The 26,703-nt window shown below is 36.5% G+C and overlaps 1 protein-coding gene across 3 annotated transcripts in view; it reads left to right on the top strand.

Moving 5' to 3' along the window:
* Positions 1–26,703, top strand: part of SETD2 (SET domain containing 2, histone lysine methyltransferase) — a 141,924-nt gene that overhangs the window by 17,520 nt on the left and 97,701 nt on the right. For 2 of the 3 annotated variants that reach the window (XR_011169813.1, XM_069095910.1), the window contains exons 2-3: positions 20,205–20,220; positions 22,233–26,659. Coding sequence is in view for 2 of the 3 variants with exons in the window: in XM_069095910.1 (XP_068952011.1) it covers positions 20,205–20,220; positions 22,233–26,659 (4,443 nt within the window). In the remaining variant the exon portion in view is untranslated. Of the gene's footprint in view, positions 1–13,811; positions 13,921–20,204; positions 20,221–22,232; positions 26,660–26,703 lie in introns of all 3 variants that reach the window. The other variant, XM_069095912.1, reaches the window with a different exon arrangement.

Below are 26,703 nucleotides of genomic sequence, written 5' to 3'. Positions count from 1 at the left end.
TAGAATTAAACTCTTTGAGGACACAGTCTATTTCTTAATTGTTTTATATCTCCAGAGCTTAACACAGTACCCTACCCATAATAGATATTGAAATTATTGTTGAAGTTTAGTTGACTCATGGACCAATTGAAGTCAAATGAAAGACTTGTTGAATATCTTCAGTTAGTATGTTTGTTCTAATAGAATAAGCCTATTCATGTTTTTAAAAATAGTTTTGTAATATAAATCCAAGTTCTAAAAGTAAAGATTCAGTATGTCATTTGAGTCAGATCACCATGAAAAAAAATAAAATTTGGGGGTTATCTCAGTAACCAGTGTTTTCCTTTTTCAATTTTATAGTCTGGAAAAGAAAAACAAGCCTTTTTTACTTTTTTGATTTTGATTTCCTCCATTTAGGGAGAATTAGGCTAAAAGCATAAAAATGGTTTCTGCTAAGGAAACAGCTCCTTTTAAAAGCCCTTTTAAAATTTTATTTGTCACTGATCTAGGTACTTAAGTGGTAGCTACTAGATCACTGATAGAACTTTATTTGAGTGCTCCCCAACTAATTAGCATAGAGGCTTATTATGGTTTGCCCTGGCCAAACAAAGATTTATTTATGGTAGTATAAAATCAATAGTATTTTACCTCTTTTTGTCCAACTTTCCCATTCATATATGAAACCAACAAAGGGCTGAAGTCACAAAACTGGCTAGTGCTAATAGAAATAGAATAATGCTATAATAGCTCACATTTACATAGCTTTTTAAAATTTAAAAATCACCTTACAACCTTCTAAGGTAGGTAGTCGTTTAATATATGTATATATCATAGCTAGTTCTTACGAATTCTAATCAGTATTAACTGACATTGCTGAACATTGAGATAATTGGCAAGAAAATGACCTATAGATAACCCTTTCCTCTGGGTTTTCATGATACTGCTCTCTTTCTTACCTATGTTCACTCAACATCCACATACTCACACTCCCCAACAGGAGTTGCTCCTTAAGATTCTGTCCTGGGTCCTCTTTTCTTTTCCCTCTGTATTCTCTCTCAGTAACCTCATTAGCTTCCATGCATGAAACAATTATTAATCTCTTTGCAAATGCTTCCCAGATCTACATAATCACCCCAGTCTGTCCCATGGGTCTCAGTCTCTTCCTCAACAATTGTATATTACAAACTGGATGTCTAGAGGTTCCTCAACTCAGCATGTCTAAAGTGGAACTTATCTCCTGTCTTAGAAACTTCTTTATTTCTGTGGAAGACATTTCCATTCTTTGTATGTCATAATTTTTGCATCATCAATTCCACCCTCACCCCACTTATCTAATCAATTGCTAAATGATGTCATTTCTGTCTTCACAAAATCTCTTTTCTTTCTATCATTTAAACAGTTACCACCTTGGTTCAGGCCCTCATCAGTTTTTGCCTAGATTTTGCCAGCAGCAAAAGGATGGAGCAATGGCTCTCTTCAACAGCCGTCTTAATTAGGCTTCTAGCTTTAAGTTTTTTGTTACTCCATTTTACACAGTGGTGCTACAGTAATTTTCCTTAGGCACAGATCTAACTGATTCCTCTATTCAGTCAGTTCCATTGGCCTTTAGAATAAATTAAAACTCCTCTGTTTAGTGTTTTGTTTTGTTTTTTAAGGCAATAGGGTTTCAGTGACTTGCACAGGGTCATACAGCTAGTGTCAAGTATCTGAGGCTGGATCTGAACTCAGATTCTCCTGATTCCAGGGCCAGCGCCCTATTCACTTCACCACCTAGTTGCCCCATTTTTTAGTTTTTAAAAGAAATTCTGTATGCAACTTCATTGGTCATTACTGACTCTTCTGCAATCTACAGTCCAAACAAACTGACCTGCTCTCTTGTTACTTACTTGATACTCCATTTCCTGTCTCAGAATGTATTCCTACTTCACTTCTGCTTCAGTTTTTCTCTTTTAAGATGCAGTTCAAACACCATCTTTTGCATGAAGCCTTTGCTAATCTCCCCAAGTGCCAGTGCTCTTCTTCCTAAAGTAATTTGTATTTAACTGCTCTGTATATGTATACACAGGTATTAGTTAATTTTATCTGTATGTGGTACTTGTTTTTTATATTTATTGTCTCCCCCTATTAGAATGTAAGCTCATTGTGTGAATAGGTATTTTTTCGTTCTTTAGTTTTATATCCCCAGTATCTACCATGGTGCCTGCAACATAGTAGGTTCTTAACAAACACTTGATTAATGACAAAGCAGAAAAAATACTTAGCAAATGCTGTCTTTAGTCTAAACTATTTTCCCAAATGGGTCTGTTTAAAAAAAAATCCAAAAAATTGGAGTGGCTAGGTGGCACAGTGAATAGAGCACCTGCCCTGCAGTAAGGAGGACCTGAATTCAAATCTGGCATCAGACACTGAACACGTACAAGTTGTGTGACCTTGGGCAAGTCACTTAACCGCAATTGCCCTGCCCTCCCCCCTGCAAAAAGCAAAACAAAAATCAAAAAAACTTCAAAGACTGCTGACTATCTGATGATACCTAATAAGTAAATCTGTTACAGGATTGGAAACCTTAATCTTCATTAAAAGGTTTATTGGGAATATATTGGAAACCTTCAGGAACCAACCTTTCCTAAAAGAATATAGAGTTGAAGTTTTGGTTGAAGGGAGTAATCCCAGTTGATGTTCATGCCCCAATCAAATAACAAAATTTTACTTTTCACTAAAAAGCAAGTTACATATATGGTAAAGTTAAAAGATTGAGAAATTCTGTTCAGAATTTTGGGGAAACATTTCTACTCTTTTTTTTTTTTAAATGTTGCAGCTGTTACAGTTTTGTTCTCACTGTACTTGTCATATATAGGCAGGTTTATATCACATAGAAATAATAGTGTAGAATTGATATGTCTAAAAGAAATCCTTAGGGCAACGGTGGGGAACCTTCAACTTGGATTCAATCAAAGTGCCCCTTGTAATGACCTAGAGGACCACATATGGCCTCGAGGTTGCAGAATCCCCACCCCTGCATGAGGGGAGGCTGTTGGCTTATTTATTTTTGTTTGTTTATTCATTCATTCATTCATTCATTTAAAAAAATTTTTTTAAAGCAATTGGGGTTAAGTAACTTGCCCTAGGTTACATGGCCAGTTTTGCGTGTGTGTTTGGGGGGGGTGTTAAGTATCTGAGTCCTGAACAGATCCTGGGTCCTCCTGACTCCAGGGCCATCGCTCTACTCACTGCGCCACCTAGCCGCCCTGTTTTTTTTTTTAATTCAATTTAATGAGCATTTAAAAAATATATTTATTTTTTCATTTTCAACGTTCACTTTTATAAGATTTTGAGTTCCAAATTTCCCCCCTTCCCCCTCCCCAGGAAGGCAAGCAATCTGATATAGGTTATACACGTACAATCATATTAAATGTATTTCACCATTAGTAATGTTGTGAAAGAAGAATCAGAACAAAAGAGAAAAACATGAGAAAGGAAAAATAGTTTAAAGAAAAGAAAATAGTATGGTTCAGTCTGCATTCAGACTCCATGCTTCTTTCTTTGGATGTGGATAACATTTTCCATCTTGAGTTCGAGGAAGATTTTTAAGGAAACTAGGAACAAGAAGTTTTAAGCTCATAGTCTTGTTATATATAGATCGATATTGAATCCCTACAATTAACTAATATTTGCTGATTTGGTCTTTTCGTTAATGTACTTTGTCCTTCACAAAACCATACTATGAAGACTCCCATTACTTTATTGATTACAACATGTATCATATGCTTTTAAAGATAGTAAATTCCTGGAGATTAGGCCTAGGTTTCTTATTCTCTTTCTGTAAATGGTATAGATGTCACTCACTTTTAAGAACAATAAATGATTTTATGACACTGGACATCCATATCCAGGTGAGATTGTAGAATGCAAATGAGTTAACAAAAATATATAAAGAGTTAAAAAGTTAAAAAATGACTTCCATGCTTACCTTTGGCTTTTTACATAAATTATATCTGTCATTTTGATTCCTCTTTCTGTATCCCCTCCCCCATATATTTATATAAACCTTTCTTGTAACAAGATTAAAAATAAAACATCAGAAAAACTAAATATATTAACCAAATTTGACCTAATTATACAGTTTCCACACCTTTAATCTCCCATACCTGCAAAGAAAGGAGATGTAGAGCTCTTTGGGACCAAGCTCAATGTCAAATACTTAAATAGTGTTCAGTGTTGGTTTTTCCATTTATATTATTGTATTTGTTGTGTATACCGTGTTTCCCCGATAATAAGACCTATCCCGAAAATAAGCCCTCCCCTTACTGTGTAAGAGTCCTCGAAAATAAGCCCTATTGAGATTGCTACTGTAGTGAAGGTGATCCCCTGCGCTACACCCCACATTACGGTACCTTCCGTGTCCCCCCCCCCCCCCCCCCCCCGTGAAACACACACCGCGCTCCGAGCTGCATCCAATCAGAGCTGCAGCAGTGAGTGCGTCATCCTGTTCTTCCCCAGTGATTTGCTTATTGAATAAAGGTACATTTTTTTGTTCACATTTACCTGTTTATTAAAATTGCTGTCAATGTTCATTAAAATAAGCCTTCCCCTGAAAATAAGCCCTCTGGTGTTTTTCTGTCCAAAAAAAAAAAATAATAAGACAGTGTCTTATTATCGGGGAAACACGGTAGTTTTCCTGGTTCTACTTATTTTCACTTCACATTAGCATAAATCTCATGCTTTTCTTATTGTTTATCATCTTATGTAGTGTAGCAATAAGCCATTGTCAATTACAAATGTGTTATAAATATTTTAGCGTATATTGGACCTTTTCCTTTATCATATGCTTAGTAGATATGGGATCACTAGGGTTATGGATATATTAATCTCTTAACATAATTCTAAATTGCTTTCCAGAGCAGTTGGGCAAATTGATAACTCCATCAACAGTGTATTAATGTGACTGACTTTCTACAACCTTTTCTGCTTTGATTAAATCCCATTTTTCTTTCTCATTCCCATTTACTTCTGCGAGTTTACTGACAGAAAAATCTCAGGGTGGTTTTGATGTGCATTTCTCTTATTAGTGTTTTTTAGAGCAGTGGTTGGCAAACTACGGCCCCACAGACTAAAACTAGCCACCCACCACGTTTTTTTGCTAGCTCACAAACTGAGAATGGTTTTTACATTTTTAAATGAAATTTTATTGGAGCGTCTCATTATTATCTTCTTTGAAATTTTTTTTTTCCTGTGGGGCTTTTTTGACCCATGTTATATTTAGGATCAATTTATTTAGTGTCTAGTTAATTTTTAATCTTTTATTCAAAGGCCTTTAATTGAATTGAATTTTTGATAGAGGATTTTTTCGTTTTTCTGAACTTTGTGCAATTTTTATGCTCAGGGAAATGTTCATTTTTTGTAAAGGTATTGTACATAGCTGAGAATATATATACTTGTTTCTGTTACCATTCAGTAATCAACAGAGATCATCATATTTTACTTTAAAGAAATTCTGTTCCATATCCTTAACTTTTCCCCCCCTTCAGGCCCCAAACTCTCTTTTAGTTTCAATTGTTTAGGTCTGGGGAGGTGGTGGTGGTACGTTGAGTTTCCCCACTATTAAAGTTATACTATTTCTGGTGGTAATTTATATGACTTTTACTTCAAGTAGGGATCTCATCCCATTAAGCTTAGCGTAGTTTCTGTTTTATTTGGATCTGCTCTGTTTTTATTGTTCCCTCATTTAAGATCATGATTGTTGCTCTAATTTTTTTTTTGCTTTCTTTTTTTTTCTTTTTGGAGGGTCATTGGGGTTAAGTAACTTGCCCAAGGTTACATGGCTAGTTTTGTGTGTGTGTGTGTGTGTGTGTGTGTGGGTGTTAAGTGTCTGAGGCCAGAACTGAACTCAGGTCCTCCTGACTCCAGGGCCGGAGCTTTACTCACTGTGCCACCTAGCCGCCCCTCTAATTTTTTTTTAAGTTAACCAGAAGCATAATAGATTTTGCTCTGGACCTGATTTTAACTGCCTATTTAAAGTGTTAACTTGTGTATGTCTATTCCATTTTCTTTGGGTGCAGTTGAAGGTGAGGTTCATTTTAGCCCTCTCCCTGCACCTCTTCTCTCATATTTGTGTAGTCTTCTTTTTCATGGGATTCATCATACTCCCTTTTTCTTCTCTAATGAAATTACTTTTTAGCTTTTCTTTTTGCTTTTAAGTTATCAAAATGTAACAAAGCTACTCCTAGGACTTTGGCTTATTTATTAATTACCTCTATGGAGGTGAAGACGCTAGGATTCTGAAAAGACATTTATTTCTTCTTATTAGAATAGAAACACTTGGTTGTGGTGTAGACTCTTCCAGTTTCTCAGAACTTTGTATCTTTTTGACTGTTGGCAAGGTCTTTTTTTTTTTCCTTGGATCTCATTCTTTGAACCTATTCCCTTAATTGGTACTTTATGTTAGGGTCAGGTTCTGTATTCTCTGGGGTCCTGTTATTGTATTCTCTGATTATGAATACTGTGATCTTTAATAACCATGAGGGCAGCTCAGGTTACAGAACTGCAAACTTTCAGCAGGCACAAAGTGGTGTGATCACTAGACCTCCTGGTCTGAGCCTTGCAGACTCCCAACCTAGTTTGGAAACATTGACTCCATTAGATAGTAGCTAGCTCTAGCCCTAGGACTGGGGGACTCTGTAGATTCAGAATGATAGCTATCGACCAACCTCTAGTCCTCAACCTCATCTTGGTCACATGGAATCAAAATGACAAAGTTTCAGGTCTACTCTCAGTGTTTGCCCATGGATTCTATTGGATCGTTCTCTGAGGTCACTAAGCTACGGTTTGGGACACATAGTTTTGGGGTAATTAATCATTTTCTTTTTTTTTTTTTTAAACAATCGGTGTTAAGTAACTTGTTCAAGGTTACATGGCCAGTTATTTCTGGGTGTGGTGCTAAGTATCTGAGCCCAGATTTGATTCCCCAGGTCATCCCGACACTGGAGCCGTGCTCTTACTCGCTGTGCTACCTGGCTGCCCCATAATTAATCATTTTCTTAATGATCTTTTTAGTAATAAAAGGGTCAGTGACATTCTTGAAGGCCAGAGACCATCATGGCAGAGGGCTAACAGTTTATATGCTCTTGGAAGAGTTGGTGTCCTGAGGGTGCCAATAAACTCTGATTGGTTGGCAGCTAATGAGAGAGAATGAATATTCCAATGAAATGTGGACCTATTCTAAGGGACTAGGGGATGTAACTTTGATTATGTCATTTACTTTTTTTTTTGCCTTTTGGAGGGCAATTGGGGTTAAGTAACTTGGCCAAGGTTACATGGCTAGTTTTTTTTGTGTGGGTGTTAAGTGTCTGAGGCTGGAACCTAACTCGAATCCTCCTGACTCCAGGGCCAGGGCACCACCTAGCTGTCCCATGTCATTTACTTTTAAATTGCTCACCCTTGGGCAATCTAATCAAAGAATTTATATCCCCTACCCAAGCCTGAGCAGAACATAATGGGCCAGGAATTTCACCTTAAATTAAATTCCTTAGAAGGTTGGATGAGATATCAATACTTAGATCCAGGAGAATATTAATCTTACCTGTTACCATCAGTCCTGTCCTTCAGAGGTAGAACTTCAAAATGAGATCTTTAGAAAAAGGGGGAGCTCTGGATCCTCCTAAATCATTCGTTATTAATAATAATTTCTAAGGCAGGAAAAATGAATCGCTGTGGATTTCTTATTTACCTCTTGGTCTGATAATCTTCCTTGACCTTTGTTGGAGTAGTTGGATGGCCATTCTGGTCTTCCATTTACTCTTTCTATCTTTACCATTTCCCTCAACAAGTAATTAAGTGCCTGCCTCCGGCTGGGGGGGGGACAAGTGAAACAGATGCTATCTTGAAGCATTTTATATTCTTTTGAGGAAGACAACAGTTTTTAAATGTGTGTGTGTGAAGAGAGAGCTCTAAAAAGATAAAAGGTGATGAAGAGAGGTTACTAGCAGCTAGGAGAATCAGGAAAGGCTTCAAACAGAAGATGGTACTTCCACTGAATCTTAAAGAAGGACTAATAAAAAGTCTAGGAGGTGAGAAGGGAGTGCATTCAGAGGGGAAAAGCATGGGCAAAGGTGTAAGAGGTCAGCAACATTTCATGTGTGAGGAACAGCAAGGAAACCAGATTTCATTGGATTGTAGATGGTGTAAAAGGGGTATAATGGTTTGATAAGACGTTTGATAAGGGTGCTTGGAGCCAGACTGTGGAAGGTTTTATGTCAGAGTGTGGTAGAGCTTTTAAAAACAACAAATCTTTGACTACTACAATCATTTACATAGCATTTGATCTCTGTAGTTCTGTTCCCTTTTCACTTCTTTTTTTTCTTTTGGTTGAAACTATTTTCTTTCTCACCTCTCTTCCATGTTGAAAATGAAAGAAAAAAGAAAACTCATGTAACAGGTACGTCTAGCCAAGTAAAACAAATTCTCACTTTGGCCCAAAATAAAATTCTTCTATCACTTTCTTTCAGAATGTGGGTAGTATCATCATTGGTGTCCTGCGGTTGTTAGTGCCCTGCATTGATCAGAATTCTTTTTTTTTTTTTTTTTTCGAAATACAAAGATTTTTATTTAGTATTTTTATTTTTTCTCAGTTACATGTAAAAACAATTAACATTTGTTTTTAAAACTTTGAGTTTTGCATTCTTTTCCTTCCCCCTCCCCCCTCATTGAGAAGGCAAACAGTTGATATAGGTTCTGCATGTGTAGTCATGCAAAACATTTCCACAGTAGTTTTGTTGTGAAGAAAACATACACCCCCCCCAAAAAAAACCCTCAAGAACAATAAAGTAAAAAAAAGTATGCTTCAATCTGTATTCAGACACCAATTGTCTTTATAATATTGTTTTATAAATTGTTCTCTTAGTTCTGTTCCCTTCCCTCTGCAGCTGTTTGTTTTCAGTAAGTTTTCCTAGGTTTCTCTGAAACAATCTCTTCATTTCTTATAGCATAGTAGTATTTGATTACATTCATATAACACAATTTGTTCATAGTTTCATCTTAGTTTCCAATTCTTGACCACTACAATAATGAGCTGCTATAAATATTTTTGAACATTTGAGTTTTTTCATTCCTTCTTTGATCTCTTTGGAGTCTGTACCCCTTATGTCTATAAGGGTTTGAGTTTTTCATGTAATTTTCATATTTTTTTTGCAGTTGCAAATTTACTAATTTACTCTTAAGGAATGTAATTGAATCAGTATTTTTTCTAGAGAATACATACACACATTTTCATATATAAATATATATATATATAACATAAAATTTGCTTTCATATAGTTTAGGAGTTCTCAATCTGGGATCTACAGATCAATACATAGATTTCAGGGGGTCTGAGAACTTGGATGGGGAAAAAATTGCATCTGCATTTTTACTAACTTCTAATTGAAATCTAACATTTCCTTCAATTATGAGTTAAAGAAAATAATTTGAAAAGGGGTCCATTTAATTAACCTGATTCCCAAAAGGTTCATGACACAAAAAAGGTTAAGAATAAGAATCCCTAGTATAGTTAAAAAAAAATCTCAGTTACAGTGGGAAAAACTGATGATTAAAAATGTTACTTTTAGAAATTATTTAAATGGTTTCATGTGCTTTTTGTTTCTTTATATCCATTTTTGTATATTTGTGGTGTGGTGTATATTTCTATCTACTTTTGGTAACCCTCTTTCAAAGTAATGAGATAAAAGCCAATAGCTTTTTACAAATTATTTTCATGATTCTAGTATTCAGGTTCTAATTGTTACTTGGCCAACTGCATATTACAGCACATCACCCTTTTTTTGCCCCCCATATGTCCTCTGGTTTTAAGAAATCTTTGAATTGAATTGGTTTCTGGTAATGTTGACTAAGAGTAGGCATTGTAAAATAATTCTGTCCTAAACCATTATTTGTGGAAAAATAGTCATAAAAAATATAGAGCTGTCATTCTTTAAGGGCCAAATTATTAGAATCTTCAAGTCTTAATGCTGGCAAGAATTGTAAACCAATCTTTAGCTTAGTAGTCAGACAGACAATATGGTATAGCATATGGCCTGACTTAGATTTGAAAGGACCAGGTTGAATACTAGCTCTGGTGCAACTTAGCTAATGTAACCCCTTTGAGCCTATTTCCCCATCTCTAAATGAGGATAATTATACTTGAAATATCCATTTCCACACTGTTGTAAGAAAGTACCATAAAGTCCTATATAAATGAACCTTATTGTTCAGCTTGCAGATACTGAACTTGTTGGTATTTTTTTGTTTATATCAGGTAACAATTTTGGTGACAGCAGTAGTAAAAATTGTTCACATTTATACACTGTTTTACATTTGCCTTATAGACTTGATCTTATTTGATCTTAATAATGAGCCTGTGTGGGAAATGTTATTTATTATCCTTTCCACACGTCAGGAAAACAGACTGTGACTTGCTCAGTGTTTGACAAAACTAGTATCTGAGAATGAGATTCAAAATTGGGTCTTCCTGACTTCAGGTTGAGGAGTTTTTACTAGCATGTTGCCTTTCATGGTCCATTCTATATTGTGATGGTGTCTGAGAAAACTGGGTTTTACATGGCAAATGATTTTCATTAAATATGTTTGAAAGCTCAATATAGATTGACTTCAGCCAATAAGAGCTGTTACATAGGATAGTTATTATATAACCAGTTGAGTTAATAAACATTAAGTGCCTCTTATGTACCAGGCACTGTGTAAAGTTGTGGAGATACAAAGAAAGGCAGAAGACAGTACCTGTTCTCAAGGAGCTCACAGTCTACTTGGGGAGATAATATGCAAAGTGTATAAACAAGATAAAGGATAAATTAGAGATAATCAACAGAGGGGAGGCACTAGTATTAAGGAGGATGGGGAAAGGCTTCTTACAGAAGGTAAGATTTTAGCTAGTACTATAATGCAGCCAGGTGGTGATGAGGAAGGAGAGAATCCCAGGCAAGGGGGACAGCCTATGAAAATGCCTGAAGGTGGAGATGTAGTATCTTGTTCAAGGAATAATAAGGAAGTCAGGTGTCACTGGTTTGCATGGTGCATGGTAGGTATTAGATGTAAGAAGACAGCAACGGTAGGAAGGTGGAGATGGGACAGGTTCTGAAGGGTTTAGAATGTCAAACGGATGATGTTATATTTGATCCTGTAGAGGTGATATAGGGAGGGTGTGTGTGTGGGGGGGGGAGTGTGTAGAGACAGACTTGTGACAGACTGACTAATTAGCAGGCTATTACAGTAGCCCAGATGAGAGCTCAAACTAATGTAGCAGTTTCAGAAGAGGGCATATGCAAGAGATGCTATGAAGGTAAAATCTGAAATTGATAGACTTTTGCAACAGATTGGATATGGAAGGCGACCCTCAATAGTGACAGGGAAGTTAGGAGTAGGAGAGGGTTTGGGGGAGAGATAATGAATTTGGTTTTGGACGTGTCAAATTAAAGATTCAGACTAGTTCAGGATATCTAATAGGCATTTAGAGATGGGAGATTGGAGCTAAGCAGAGCTATTGGGAATAGATAAATAAATTTGAGAATCATCATCATAGAGATGGTTATTGAATCCTTGGGAGCTGATGAGATCACCAAGTGAAATAGTGTCAAGAAAGAAGAGAAGGAGGGCCTTGGGGGATACTCAGGGTTAGTGGACACGACTAGACCATACTGTGCTGAGGCGTTCTTTGTTGCTAATGATAGTTCTTAAGGATGGACCAAAGACCACCCCCCCCCCCAAAAAAAAAAAACATAGCCTCTGCCCTCAAGAAAAATACATGCTCACAGGGGGAGACAATATGTAGGTATGTTAATATATAAAAAAAATAAATTTCTAAAAACAATAATTGGGGAGGGAGGGAATGAAGATAAAAGCACTACCAGCTGGGTAGAAATCAGGAAAGGACTTAGTAGAGACAGTGCTTGCTTGAGCTGATTTTTAAAGGTCATGAGGGATTCTTAAAGCTTAGATAGGAGAAAGATCCTCTGGTCTGAGGACAGTAAGGAGGTCTGTTTGATCAGACATGTATACATACCAGATGTGTGTACGAAAGGAAATATTGTGTCTAAGATGATAAATGTAATTTGGAACAAAGTTAAGAATGGCTTTAAGTGCTCAGTAGAGGAGTTAATGATTGTCCCTAGAGGTATTAAGAAGCCTTTGGAATTTAACTAGTGAGTTTTACATGTTCAGACCTTTGCTTTAAGAAAACCACTTAAGCATCTGTGAGGAAGATGAATTGAAGAGGGGGAAAGAAGGAGGGAAGCAAATGAGCATTTATTAAGTACCTACTGTGTCACACCAGACACTTTATAGATATTATCTCATGTGATTCTCACAACAACCCTGTGAGGTGAGTGATGTTATTATAATCCCCCATTTTATAACTGAGAAAACTAAGGTTAAGGAGGTCCCATTTAAATTCAGATCTTTCAGACTCCAAGCCCAAGACTCTATCTACTGAGCTACCTAACTGACCAAGACTTGAAGCAGGGATACTAATTAGGAAGCTGTTACAATAATTTATACCTAGAGATTTCTAAACCTTCTACTAAAAACTTAATTGTTGTGTAACTGAAACCATAACTGTGTTCTGGACAACAGTGAGTATGAAGGAGAGGGGGAGGAAAATGGTACCACAGTGTTCAGCTAGAATTTAGGGTTATGCATGCATTTTTATGGGAGAAATCTTCTATACTTTTGTTTTTTGGGTGATGGTAAAGGAAGAATCATGTTATAGATTGATGATAAACATTTAGACCTGTGGTACTATATATGTACCATTTCCATTTTTGAAATATTAAATTAATTATTTTAAGTTTAGATAACTTTTTAATATTACCTAAATTTCTCATCAGAAGTCTGATGTCATATGGAATGACATTCATGGTCTCCAGTCTCTTAAAGAAGTAGGGAGAGGTATCTTCTAATATCTCTGTGGCTGTTTTGTCATTATCATTTTTTAGCATTTAGTTTTGATTATTCTTTCCGTTTACATTACATATTATTTTTCTGGTTCTATGTAGTTCCTATTTCATCATACTAATGTTCTTTTTATGATTGTCATTTTTTAAGGTCAGAGATGACATCAGTCTTTTTGTGCTTTCAAATACAGGTAAAAAATGTGACAAAAGTTCTCTCAGCTATATGTAGTTTGGTTTTTGCATTTTATAGTAGTGATTTTAGCATTGTCATGGCATATCAGCTTACCCTTTTGGTGTACCTAAAGCATCATGCTTCTACTTTGTAAATAGTATGTAGTTGTTCTCTTTTGCTTTGTCAAAAATCACCTGCCAAATCAAGCCACCTTTCTGTGCCTATTCACCTAAATGGCCAGTTACCAAGTTCCACTTGGCTATGAAATGACTGTTTGGGGCCCCTTTTCTTTCTTTGTAATATCAAGGATAGTACAGAGTTGTTATATTAGACTGTAAAGACAAGAAGGTGTTCAGTCTGTTACATACACTCACATAATACTGATATCACCTAATGGTGGAAGTTGTTAGGGGAAAAAAGTCAGTAGGCCTAGATAAATTCATGCAACAAATGTTTACTAAGTGCCTACCATTGGAGAACATTGTGCTGTAGGATAGGGCAGTGATACCAAATATCAGCAACAATTTAGATAAAGCTCAAAGTCTTTTGTTGGTCCAGTTTGGGTCCTGGCTTCTAGACTGCCAAGTGATAGGAATTATTTTTTAATACTCCCTTTGGACCCATCTCATTAAAAATATATATAGTATATGAAAAATTAATATTATGCTATCATTTACTTTAAAATTGGCAAAAGACAAAGTTGTGAAATTTATTTACACCTTCAGAGTTGTAATATCCAGGAGAGGCAGCCGAGTGCAATAGAAAAAGTGCTGGATTTGAAGTTGGATGATCTGGGCTCCATTCTCTGCTCTGCTACTTACCTGTGTGACTAGGGTGAGTCACTTCTCTTGTGGGGCCCCATTTGACCACTTAGTAAAACCTAGGGGATTGTTAGGTCCTGTCTGACCTGCTTTTGTCTCAGTGGTCATAAGTTGAAAGAGGTGGGTGGGCTCTTAACATTGCCTTGTTGATAGTATTCTGGGGTCCTTTACCTTAAAACTACCATTTCTAAGAAAAGATAGAATTTGTTTCTCAAGAAATATTAAAAAAAATTTTTTTTTTACTGTGAACTTGACAGCCATACACAAATCTGAATGTTTCTGTATTCAAAGGAGAGAAAAAGGAGATACTGAAGATGGAGGTGGTGGTGGGCGGTAGCTTAAGCTTTAGACTGAAGGAGAGGTGGGGATCAAGGGTTCTTGTAGAGGTTTGAATACCTCTTTATATGAGACAAAGAAATGGAGGAAATAGTAAAGGAAAAGGAAGGAATAGTAGAGTAAGACATTTTTGCTCTTAGGCAGCCTGGCTTCTATTTCTGACTGTCACTGGGTTTTGTTCCTTAATACTTTATCTTATTAGAACTTTTTATGTGTCTCCTAAGAAATGAAATTCTATCCTATCTCAGGAATTATTCCTCAGTGGGAAGTGCTATATCTTTTCCAAGAATACCTTATACAGTATTATAGATTACCATATTTCACTGTAGTTGAATATTTGTGAAGGAAATTTTGTTTTTGTTGGACCAAGAATTTGAAAATTGCTTGAGGAGTAAGGCTATTTTTCAGTAACAATGATCAAATAGTAAGAATGTGTTCTGGAGAGAATATGTAACAGAGCTAATCTCTTCTGTGCTTTACCTAGAAACACTGTAACCACTCAAGTTTCACTTTTCCATTGTTTCCTTTTTTGTGGGTAAGTTGTGTGTATGTGTTTAAACCGATTTAAATAATAGGGTATAACATTATGACAATAACTTACCTTCTCCATCCATGTTAATATAAGTCCACAGGACAATTACTATTATTACAGAAAGGCAAGGCAGAAAGACTGGCATATTAATACAGTAGGTATCTGATTGGGAAGGGCAGCTTCAAAGTGAAAACAAGTTCATAGGGTCAGATTTAGAAATGGAACAGTTGGAATTTAGGTTGTTTTAAGCACCTGTTGTGTTACAGGCACCGCTAGGTGCTAGGAATACAAAGAAAAATGACAGTCCTTACTCTGTGTGCCTGTAGTAAATCAAGTGTGACAATTTGTTCTTATTTATATATTAAAGAATTACAGAGTAATTAGGTGTGAGGAGAGAAGGCTAGGGGGGGACTGGGAAAGACCTAATGTTGAGAGAGGCCAGTTCTTGAATAGGTATGACCATTCTCCTTCCCCTTATCCTACTCAACTCCAAGGGTTCCCTGGTGGAATTAAAAAACAAAACCCCTTTGACTTATAAAGCCCTTCATAGCTCCTTCCCCTTCCTAATTTTTCAGACTTCTTAGACCTTACCCCCTACTCCCCATGTACACTGTCATCCAGTGACTCTGGCCTGCTTACTGTTGCTCATACAAGCCACTCCATTTCCCAAGTCTGGGAATTTTCTTTAGTTGTCCCTTATGCCTGACATGCTTTCTCTCTTTATCTTTGCGTTCTGTTCTTCCTGGCATCCTTCACGTCCCAGCTAAAATTCTGCCTTCTGCCCAAAGCTTCTAATTCCTAATGCTAGTGCCTGCCCTCTACAATTATCTTGTATGTATTTGGTTGTTTGTATATTGTTTCCCCCATTACTCTGTAAGCTCTTTGTGGGCAAGGACTCTTTATCACCTTTCTTTATACCTCCAGCACTTAATTCCTGGCACCAAATTTGGGCTCAATAAATGCTCTTATTCTAGTTCTGTTTTTGTCAGAGAGAGAGCTCCAACAAATGAAGTCCCTATCACTGCTTTATAATACTATTCTCTGCCAGGCCTGTAATCTGTTTCCCAAATCTCATCTATTTCTTTTTGTTCAGGTGATCTGTAGTATACTACAGTGATGAAGAATTCTGTTTCTCCCTCCATTGACTGTCAGCCAAATATTCTTCATCATGCTTCCCCCATCTGGTTCCTTTTCTCTCTTTGATTGACTATACTGTTGTAATATACATTGCTACTTTGCCTCCCCTCCCTTGTACTTACTGATCCTTTTTTTTTAAAGGTGTACTTAAACAGAGACATGGTGTACATATCCAGTCATTGATTTTTTTCTAACATGTTTCACTAATATATGAGATCAAATTTGTCTTCTTGTTAGGATCTCTGCTTCCTCTTATTTATTACCTAAACTTGGAAATGAAGGGTTTTACTACTGACTTCTTTAATTGATTTTAACTTTAAAAACATTTATTTTAAAAAATTCAGTTTGACAAGACAAACAGCTGCATAGAAAATGAGTAAATGTACAACAATATTGTCATTCTCTGTGAAGCCTTCCTTATTTTTCTTTCTCTCCCCCCCCAAGTTTGCACTGCTTATTTCACATCTAAACTTTCTTCATTAGGTTAGATTTAGTCTTACCTTTGTTATTAGACTTAAAGACTCTGTGAGAGCAGCACTATATTTTATGCTTTGTATTTTTCTTACATTAGGTCTTCAGTTTGGTGCTCATCAAACATTGAATGAATTAAGTGTCAAAATATGTGGTTCATGTAATAAGTTTCATAGGCCTCCAAAGGGGGCAGAGTCTTGAAAAGCCAGTTGACCAACATTATTTATTAAGTGCCTAGTATGTTGCCAGGAACTATGCTGAGTGCTAGGGATACAAACATAGGCACACACACACACACAAAAAGCCAGTTCTTTTTCTCCAGGACTTCGCAGTTTAATGGGGGAGACAATATGCAAACAACTATGTGCAAACAAAGATATACACAGGATAATTGCAAATAATCTCAGAAGGAAGGTACTAGCATTAAGAGGGGCACTGGGAAAGGCAAAAAAGTAGTTAATTCCTGAACTAGATATCTGAGGTAGATGAATAACTTGAAATTCTTGCTCTTTGGGCATTTTCATTTGGAGAGAAGTACAGAGACCATTTCAACTGGGGGTACATTGTGCTGACAGAGGGTTGCTTTGACCCATTCCCAGGAGAATTCATCCCTCATCTCTGCAAGTGTTTGCTGGGAATGTGATTCTGATAGCACCCAGGAGAGAGGTGCCATTGAGGCAGGATGCCAAGGGTACTGATTAGACCAAGATAGAACAGAAGCAAGTGTGCCCCCTACAGCAAAGCTTCACTGCTCTGAAGCCCTTATCAGCTCAAGATCTTTGCTCCTATGTAAGGTGATGATACAATATTCAAAAAAGCAAAGATGATCTTTAACAAACAGTTATGATATTGGAACCTTGATAGTGATTTAAGTCATCAGCATAATAGTGAAAATTGAAGACATTGAGGATCACTAAAAGAAAGAGTATGAAGAAAGAGAAGAGACAGTAGATAGAGGAGGGGCCAAGGAATAGTAGAATCACCCAGAAAAGGACAGAACAGTTAGAGAGGTGGAGGGTAATATTACTGGAAAAATAGGAGGTTACCTAAGGAAAGGAGTTTCAGGAAAGAAACTGACATATCTGTTACTGACTTCTTAAAAATTCTTAAAGGTTTTACTTTAATTTTCCACTGCTGTTTATTATGATTTTTATACTCTCCTTATTAATTATTAGTGCAATAAAATGTTTTTACATTGTAAGCTTTTGAAAAAATTGTTTTTATTTTCTTAAATATTTCCCAATCCCATATAAAGTTTCTTTTTTTAACTTTTTTCTCTTTTTTATTTTTTAGTTTACTTCATTTCCACAAGATTTTGAGTTACAAGTTTTTTCCCCATTTTTCCTCTCCCTATCACACTAAAACAGCCATCCCTGTGAATATTCTCTCACCCAAACTGCTCTTTCCCATATCTGCCCCCATGCCCCCTCTGTCTTTCCAGTAGGGCACTGTGGATCTCTGTGCCCCAGTACCTATACATCTTGTTTCCCAGTTACATGTAAAATAATAATTATATATATATGTATATATATATTTAAACATTTGATTTTAAATTTGATTAAAACTTGGAATTCCATATTCTTTCCCTTCCTCCCTCGTCACCCACCTTTACTGGGAAGATAAGCAATTCAATATAGGTTGTACATGTGTAACTATGCAAAACATTTCCATAGTGGTTATATTGTGAAAGACTGACTGTATTTCCCTCCATCCTATCCAACCCCCCCCACTTGTTATGTTTTATACTTTGATCCTGTCCCTTTTCAAAAGTGGGTGCTTCCAACTTTAAAGTTTGTTTAACAGTTTTTAAACTTGAATTCTAAATTCTCTTCCTCCCTCCTGCTGCCCCTCACCCTTGAAAAAACAAGTACTTTGATTTTGATTATGTTTGTGTGGTCATGCAAAAGTAAAAAAAAAAAAGTGTCCTTCAATCTGCATTCAGAGTTTATCACCTCTTTTCTAGAGGTGGATAATATTTTTCATCATGAGTCCTTTGGAATTGTCTCAGATTATTGTCTGGATAAGAGTAGCTAAGTCTTTCACATTGATCATCTTTATAACATTGCTTTTCTTTTGTACAATGTTCTGGTTCTCCTCTCTTCACTTTAAATAAGATCATATAGTTCTCAGGTTTTTCTGAAAGCATCCTGTTCATCATCTCTTATAGCACAATAGTATTCCATCACAATCATATACCATGACTTGTTCATTCATTCCCCATTTGATGGACATCCCTTTGATTTCCAATTGTTTGCCACCACAAAGAGAGCTACTATAAATATTTTTTATTTATAGGACAAATATGTCCTTTTCCCCTTTCTTTGATTTCTTTGGAGTACAGACCTAGTAGTGGTATCACAGCTAGGTGGTAGAGTGGAATGAGTGCTAGCCTAGGAGGAGTCTGGAGTTAATGAGTTAAGATGTGACCTTAGACACTTACTAACTTAACCCTGTTTGCCTCAGTTCTCTCATATAGAGAAGGAAATGGCAAATCACTCCAGTATCTTTGCCAAGAAAACCCCAAATGGGATCATGAAGAGTCAGAGATACCTAATTGACTAAACAACATCTTATTGTTGTGGCATTGCTGAGTCCAGTGGAGAATGCATGGTTTTATAGTCCTTTGGGGTTAGACTAGTTCATAACTCCTTCAGTGCATTAGTCTCAATTTTTGTACATTCCTTCCAGCATTTGTCATTTTCCTTTTCTGTCATGTTAGCCAATTTGATAGTTGTGACGTGGTATCTCAGGGTTGTTTTAATTTGCATTTCTCTAATCAGTAGTGATTTAGAGCATTTTTTTTTCATGTGACTATTGATAGCTTTGATTTCTTCTGAAAACTCCGTGTTCATATCCTTTGACAATTTATCAATTGGATAATGGTTCTTCTTTTTTTTAATAAATTTGACTCAGTTCCATATATATTTGAGAAATGAAACCTTTATCAGAGAAATTTGTTGGAAAATTTCCCCCGTTTCCTATTTCCCTTTTAATTTTGGTTGTATTTGTTTTATTTATGCAAAAACCTTTTAGTTTTCATGCTTTCCAAATTATCAGTTTTACTTCCTGTAATCTCCTATCTTCCTTTATCCATAGATCTGACAGGTACATTTTTCCATGCTCCTCTAATCTACTTATGATATCACCCTTATGTCTAAATCATTTATCCATTTTGACCTTATCTTGGTATATACTGTGTGAGATGTTGGTCTATGTTTAGTTTCTTCCAAAGAGTTTTCCAGTTTTCTTAGCATACCTTGTAAACTCTTAGAGGGCAGGAACTGTGTACCAATTTTCTTATCTTAATGTGTGATTAATCAGTTATTGAATGAACAAAATTGTTAATATCAAGGTGTGCTTAATACTTATATGAAGATTTGTGGCTGGTACAGCAGTATATTATTAAAAACACTTGATACCCACCAATGCAGTTGTTTTAGACTGAAAAGAGACTTTCATTTGGTTTGGTGACTAGTATTTATATTCAGCAATAGGTTAAATAAGATGATAGGGTCTGGTGTATTATGTGTTTGATTGTTTGAAATGTAATCTTCTGTACATTGTCATGGCATCAAAGTTCCACTGAAACACTGGAAATAATTAGATTCTAAATTGTGATTGGAAACAGGCATGTTCTATTCAGATTGTGCATTTTAAAGTTATCTTTCTCAGATAGTCCTAAGAGATTTACTGTTTTGGGGTAAAGGGGAATAAATAACTCTTAAGCTTTGCATTCTTTAGTTTCTAAAAAATCTCAGATATTTACAAGTTTTCATTTTTTCTGTTTTCTTTTACATGTGTTCTTGGCTGGATTACAATAGAGAAGAAGAAAATGAGGTGAGTACAGTTGAATCAAGTTTTTAAAGGTTGTGAATTGGCTTGCTTTTGTATTCTAGTGCCTATTAGATTTGGATACAGGCTGCAGAAATGGATCTAATTCTATAAGGAATTGCTATGGTTGAATATAAACTAAGGATGATTTTGCCTAGTTTTACTTTGATCTTTAGTAATGCTTAGGTCTCAGGAGTTCTTATCTTTTCTGTCCTTCTCAACTAAAACATTTCAGTGTACAACTTAAACTGATTTCAGAATTCGTTGCATTGATACAAAATGATTACCTAAAAATCGTTTTGCTAAAAATGAATTGAATAATAAACTGGTTATTTCTCAAACTGAATTTGTCAAGTATCCCATACTTAAGTTAAAGTGCATTTTATTACTTCACAAAAGCTTAGTGTTCATGTTGGTGGTTTATATCATAGAGTTTAAAAAGAATTCTTTGATATATATAAAGGCAGTTTGTAATTCCTGCTTATTAAGCAATGTCAGAAGCTATCTAGGACTCTCTGTCTTTATAGATTTATCATCAGGCAAGTGTGAACATTAACAGGAGAAAAAAGATAAGTATTAGGCCTTAAGGAAGTGAACGAGATTGTTAAAAAAAAAAAAACACAGAAGATAATGGAGCACCAAAGTTATTATAGTTTGTCTTCCCACATGTTTTCTTTAAAAGTTGTATTACTAGTCAGCATAATTTGGGGGCAGTCTTTAAGATTATCAAATCTACATTTGTAACACAAATGGACCCACCATAATATAATGGGAGGAGCATTTGATTGGGTCCTTTAGGAAGCCTAGGTTGTAACTGTGGCCACCAGTGCCAGCTATGACATTCAGTGAAAATTTTTTAACCTTCCTGGACTTCTATAAAGTGAAGTTAATGGATTAAATTATCTTTTAAGATCCAGTAAAATGTATGCTATGGTTTATCTTGGAAGGAAAATAGCCCTTTTCTGATTTGTGATATTATTAGCTTTTGTTCTTGATAGTTTAATGGTAATTGCATGAATCACAATCAAAAAAGGATTTTAATTGAATTAACACAACTTTTTGCTTTTTTCTATAAAGTAGTTCCTGAGTAATATTTGTGATAAAACTTGAAATGCCATCACTTTGGCTCCATATTCTTGGGTGAATTTCAAGGTTAGAGTGAATATAAGTTTGTTTAAGAGATGCAGGAAACCTGCTGGTCAAGTTCCTTGGAGCTACTTTGATCTGGGATGGCTCCATGGCTTGTTACTCCTTTCTTCTCTCTGTATGCCTCAGGACTTGGCCTACCTGTACCTTTGGGTTTGAATCCTGTTTCTGCTATGTGCTACCTGTGCAACCTTGGGCAAGTCACTTAACTTCTTTGAGCCTCGGTTTCCTCATCTGTAAAACGAAGGGGTTGAACTAGATAACCTCTAAAATCCTTTCAAGCTCTGAACCTATGATCATGTGATCTGTTCCCTACTTGTTTCTTTTAGTGTTTACTGTGCAATGGTATACAGGTTTCTGCTTCTCCCTCTACCCTGCTGTTTCTGATAAAGAATGCCACCCTTTTCAGGTTTTCTAAGGGAGACAGAAGCTTAGCTTCTTCACTTTTGCTAACATCTGGACCTATTGTCTGTAGCACTATCATTCCCTATAACTCCCTCCTAAAACCAGCAGCCAAGCCACCTTCATCTCTTTCCTGTATCTAAGCTCTCACTCCTTACTGAGCCTTTCACAAGTTTCCTCACTAGAGGGAGCACCTCATCAATTCTGCCTACTTTCTCATGTTCTCTTTTACTCAACTCTCCAGAGTTCTCCTAAATGGTGGTTTTCTAGGATCTTATAATTGTAATTGTATGATGTAAAAAATTTTTATGCATATAATGATCACAATTCCCATAACAAGTAAGAGAGTCATTTTCTCAGACATTAGAAGGCTTTTGAGTTTATTTTCACCATCCATTGAAAATTCACACCAAGCAGCCCAGTTTAAAGAAATTGTTGTAGTAATGACTACTTGTTTTTGTTCAATACAGGGAAAGATTGAAAATGTGCAGAAAATTGGTTTCATCAAAGGTCCAATGTTCAAAGGTGTTGCATCTAGTCGATTTCTGCCTAAAGGCACCAAGACAAAGGTGAACCTGGAGGAGCAAGGGCGACAGAAGGTTTCATTCAGCTTCAGCCTTACAAAGAAAACTTTGCAAAACAGGTTTCTAACTGCACTTGGAAATGATAAGCAAAATGACACTCCAAATTCCCCAGCTGTTCCCCTTCAAGCAGATTTTGTTCCCAAAATTAAAATGGATCCTGGAGATACTTCAACTATTACAGAAGAATCTTCCCCCCCAAAACCAAAGGTGGAATTGGGCAAAATCCATTTTAAGAAACATTTGCTTCATGTCACATCTAAGCCTCTACTAGCTGCTGTTACACCAGTAGCAGTATCACCACCTCTTTCCATAATACCATCTCCAGTAGTAACAGAATCAGTAGTGGCAGAGTCACCACCCCAGTCACCCCCTCCACCACCCCCAGCCCTACAAGTTAGAACACCATCACCACCAGCACCAGTATCAGTAACAACAGCCTTGCCACAAATACCAACATCAGTACCAGTAGGGACATCATTACAATCCCCACCAATAGATGTAGCAATTAGAGCCTCAAAAGAGTCTTTAAATATAGTAGTACCAGAGTCTTTAGAATTGGAAACTAAACAAGATACATGTTCTTCTGAACTATTAGATATAGTATCTCAGAATGTGTCTGAGAAAGCAGATATATCTCCACAAAAAGAAGATTCCCATATTGGGAAGGAAGAAGAAACTCCAGATAGTTCAAAGAGTTCTCTGTGTTGTAAAAAAACAAGTTCTAAGAAGAAATTCTCACAATCTGAAGGCATGTTTATTGGTTCAGAATCAGATGAAGATTCTGTACAGACTTCCTCAAGTCAACGGTCACATGATTTTAAGAATTCAGCAAGTGTGGAAAAGGAAAGAGATTCAAAAAAGAGTGTAGCTACCTTAAAAGGTGAAGATTTAGGGAAATCTTCAAGATCTAAACCTGAGAGAGACGACAAACATTTTAGTTACTCAAAACTAGACCGAGATTCTCGCTATCTGTCTTCCCGTTCTAGATCAGAGAGAGAGAGAAGGCGGAGCAGGTCTCGCTCTAGATCTGACAGGGGATCTAGAACTAGTTCATCTTATTCCCGGTCAGAGCGCTCACATTATTATGAGTCTGAACGAAGGTACCATAGGAGCTCCCCTTATAGAGAGAGGCCACGGTATTCCCGTTCCTATACAGATAATAGGATGCGAGAGAGCTCTGATTCAGAAGAGGAATATAAGAAGATATATTCCAGGTGTAGTGACTCAAGACGTACATCTTCTCATTCTTCATTTTACAGAGACTCAAGGACATCAACTTACTCTAAATCTGATCGGGACAGCAAAATTGAATCCTTCCACATGGATGCAGAGAAAAGAGGGAAGTATTCTTCAAAACCAGAAAGAGAATCAAAAAGGACTTCAGAAAATGAATTCATTAAAAGATGTTGTTCTCCTCCTAATGAGATGGGTTGTCGGAGGAGTGCCTCTTATTCTAAACACGATAGTAATGCTTCCCGTAATAAATCTGTCCCATGGAAGAGTACACAAAAGCCAGATAAAATTAAAAGTTCTTTCTGTTGTATAGAATCAACTGAGGACATTAAACATCAGTCTCATTCTTTAAATTTACAGACTACTTGTTCAAAATCTAATGAATTAAGAATGGTTGTGAAAATTTCTGAAAGAGATAAAACTATATCTCCATCTTCAACTAATCGATTAAATGATTCACCTACTTTTAAAAGGCTAGGTGAATCTCCTATTTTTAAGTCTGAATTTATGGGAAATGATAGCCATGATAGTATTAAGGAATTAGACACTTTATCTAAAGGGAAACATGATCAATTAAGAACTTATTGTCCCATGGAATTAGATATAAATGGATCTCCTGGGGAGGGATCTGGTTTAGCAGCTTTCTGTGCCTCTAAAACTGAGGATATTTTTACTTCTTCAGATGATAGTATAAATAGATCAGAGGTATCTCCTTTGATAAAAACTAGTAAATCATGCATATTACCATCAAATGGATTTCAGAGTATAAACAGATCTAAAGAAAAGGATTTAGATGATTCCTCTTTACAACACAGTGAGTTAAACAGCTCACTTAAAATGGACCCTTTAGTTCCTTCACAAGATAAACTTGGGTCTTTTCCAGGTATAACTGTAGATTATTCTAAAACAGTTAAAGAATCAGTTGATTTGAGAGTTTCTTACTCTAAAACCAAAGATTTGGACTCTTGTAATACTTTAGATGACAATAGCCCTTGTTTGTATCAACTTGGAACTGAAAATACTGAGCCTACAGTTATGAAGGTTATCCCAAATAGTTTTATGAACCAAGATTCAGAGTTACAGTCAGTAATATGTGACAATAAAAGCTATAAGAATCTTCATTCAGTACAGCCTACAGCTGAAGAATCTGAGCAAAATGTTAGGGTGAAGTCAGCGTCTGTTAACCCATGTGACTCAAATTCACCTGTAGGAAGTTCAAATGTTGCTTCTGTGCGTGGCCTTACATTAGGAATCAAAGTAGACAGTCCACCTGTAGTACAACACACTGAAGGGAACTTGCCCCTTGGTTTGGATACTGTCCTACAAAACCAAAGCACAGAATTTCTCAAACATACGGTGGTAGAAATGATAGAATTGGATGAACAGCAAGTAAATTCTGGAAGAGGAAAAAGAATTGTACCCTGGAAGAATAGACATAACAGTGGACTGCCTATGGAATCTTTACAAACAGAAGAGATACAAGAGGAAGCAAATGTCACATTTCCCAGTGGAAGAGAGAGAGCTGCATCCACAGAAGAGTCATTTAACAAACAAGAAGAAAGTAGAAACATGTTTATTTCTGGTGTTTCGGAGTCTTTGTTTTCATCTTGTAATATGAGTGGAACTGTAGAAGAAGGAGATAGTGTTGCTCATGCCCTGAAATGTGACAGTAGTGGCAATGCATCAGAGTTTGTTTCTCCCCTCCATGGAGATTATTCTGATTCTTCACAAAGCACAAGTGATGAAAGTGATACTGAGGATACAGATTCTGATGATAGCAGTATTCCAAGGAACCGTCTCCAATCTGTTGTTGTTGTGCCAAAGAATTCTACTTTGCCTATGGAAGAAACCAGTCCTTGCTCCTCTCAGAGCGGCCAAGTTAATAGACACTATTCTGACAATTGGGAAGATGACAGACCAGAGTCGAGCAAACCTTATGAAGAAAGGTTTGAGGGGATGATAAGCAAAAATTGTTCTCAGAATGAGAAATTCTCTCTTCCAAAAGGAACAGATAAAAGCCCAGAAGTTCCTTATATGGAGCCAAGCAGAAAACTGATAGAAGACCTTGAGCTAGAAGCTGCTCAGCCTCAGAGTGATGGGGTTGATAGTACAAGTCAGGCAGATGTTGTATCTGATACAATTGGTCTGAAAAATCTAGAAGAAAGAACTGCATCTAAAGAGTCATTGATCATAACTAAACCCATTTTGAGGCAGCAAGAAGAGCTACCAGCTTATTCTGATGGTTTTGAAGGTGTCTTAACGAAATCTCGGCAACAGAATAATTTCCCTAATAGGCCAGACAGTAGACTGGGAAAAACAGATAAAGATAATTTTTCTTCTTCAGGGGACTTCTCTAGAGTGGATGGTTTCCATTCAGCAGAAGACCTTAGCAATCTGGGTTGGGACTTCTCCCAACCAGAAAAACCCAGTACCACTTATCAGCAGCCTGATAGCAGCTATGGAATATATACAGGATACAATTATCAGCAAAGTGCAGAACAGTACCGTAGCACACATAATTACTGGCAAGGTAATGGCTATTGGGACCCAAGATTGGCCAATAGACCTCCTGGGATTATGTATGATAGAGTACAAGGACATGTACCAGATTCTTTAACAAATGACCATGAAGAAGAAGATGAGGAAAATTGGGATGATCCTCACAGACCTCATTTTTCCAACCAGTCTACTAAATTTCTTGCACATCTTCATAGAGAGAAAGGATCTGTGCAAGCACATGAAATAAGTAGCAATTCAATTAAAGACCTTTCAGTTGTAAATGAGAAGAAAGTCCCTCCAAAGAACCTGGAAAAAGGGGATGTGAAAGATCGAGGGCCTCCAAAGAAAAGACGGCAGGAATTAGAAAGTGACTCAGAAAGTGATTCTGATATGCAGGACAGGAAAAAAGTGAGAGTGGAGGTAGAGCAGTTGGAAACGATGCCCTCAGGTTCAGCATTGGTTGGTCCACTGTGTGTTATGGATGACTTCAGGGACCCACAGCGTTGGAAGGAATGTGCCAGGCAGGGCAAAATGCCTTGTTATTTTGACCTTATTGAAGAAAATGTATACTTAACAGAAAGGTAAGTAACACAGCAGGTACTCAGTAACAATTTGTCTAATTTTT

This window comes from Petaurus breviceps, unplaced genomic scaffold, assembly GCF_028583685.1.
Source record: "Petaurus breviceps papuanus isolate PSGF00001 unplaced genomic scaffold, PetGlider_PUasm1.0 227, whole genome shotgun sequence".
Taxonomy (NCBI): domain Eukaryota; kingdom Metazoa; phylum Chordata; class Mammalia; order Diprotodontia; family Petauridae; genus Petaurus; species Petaurus breviceps.
Note: the sequence above shows the minus strand (reverse complement) of the source record. Positions and strands in the feature narration are given on the sequence as shown.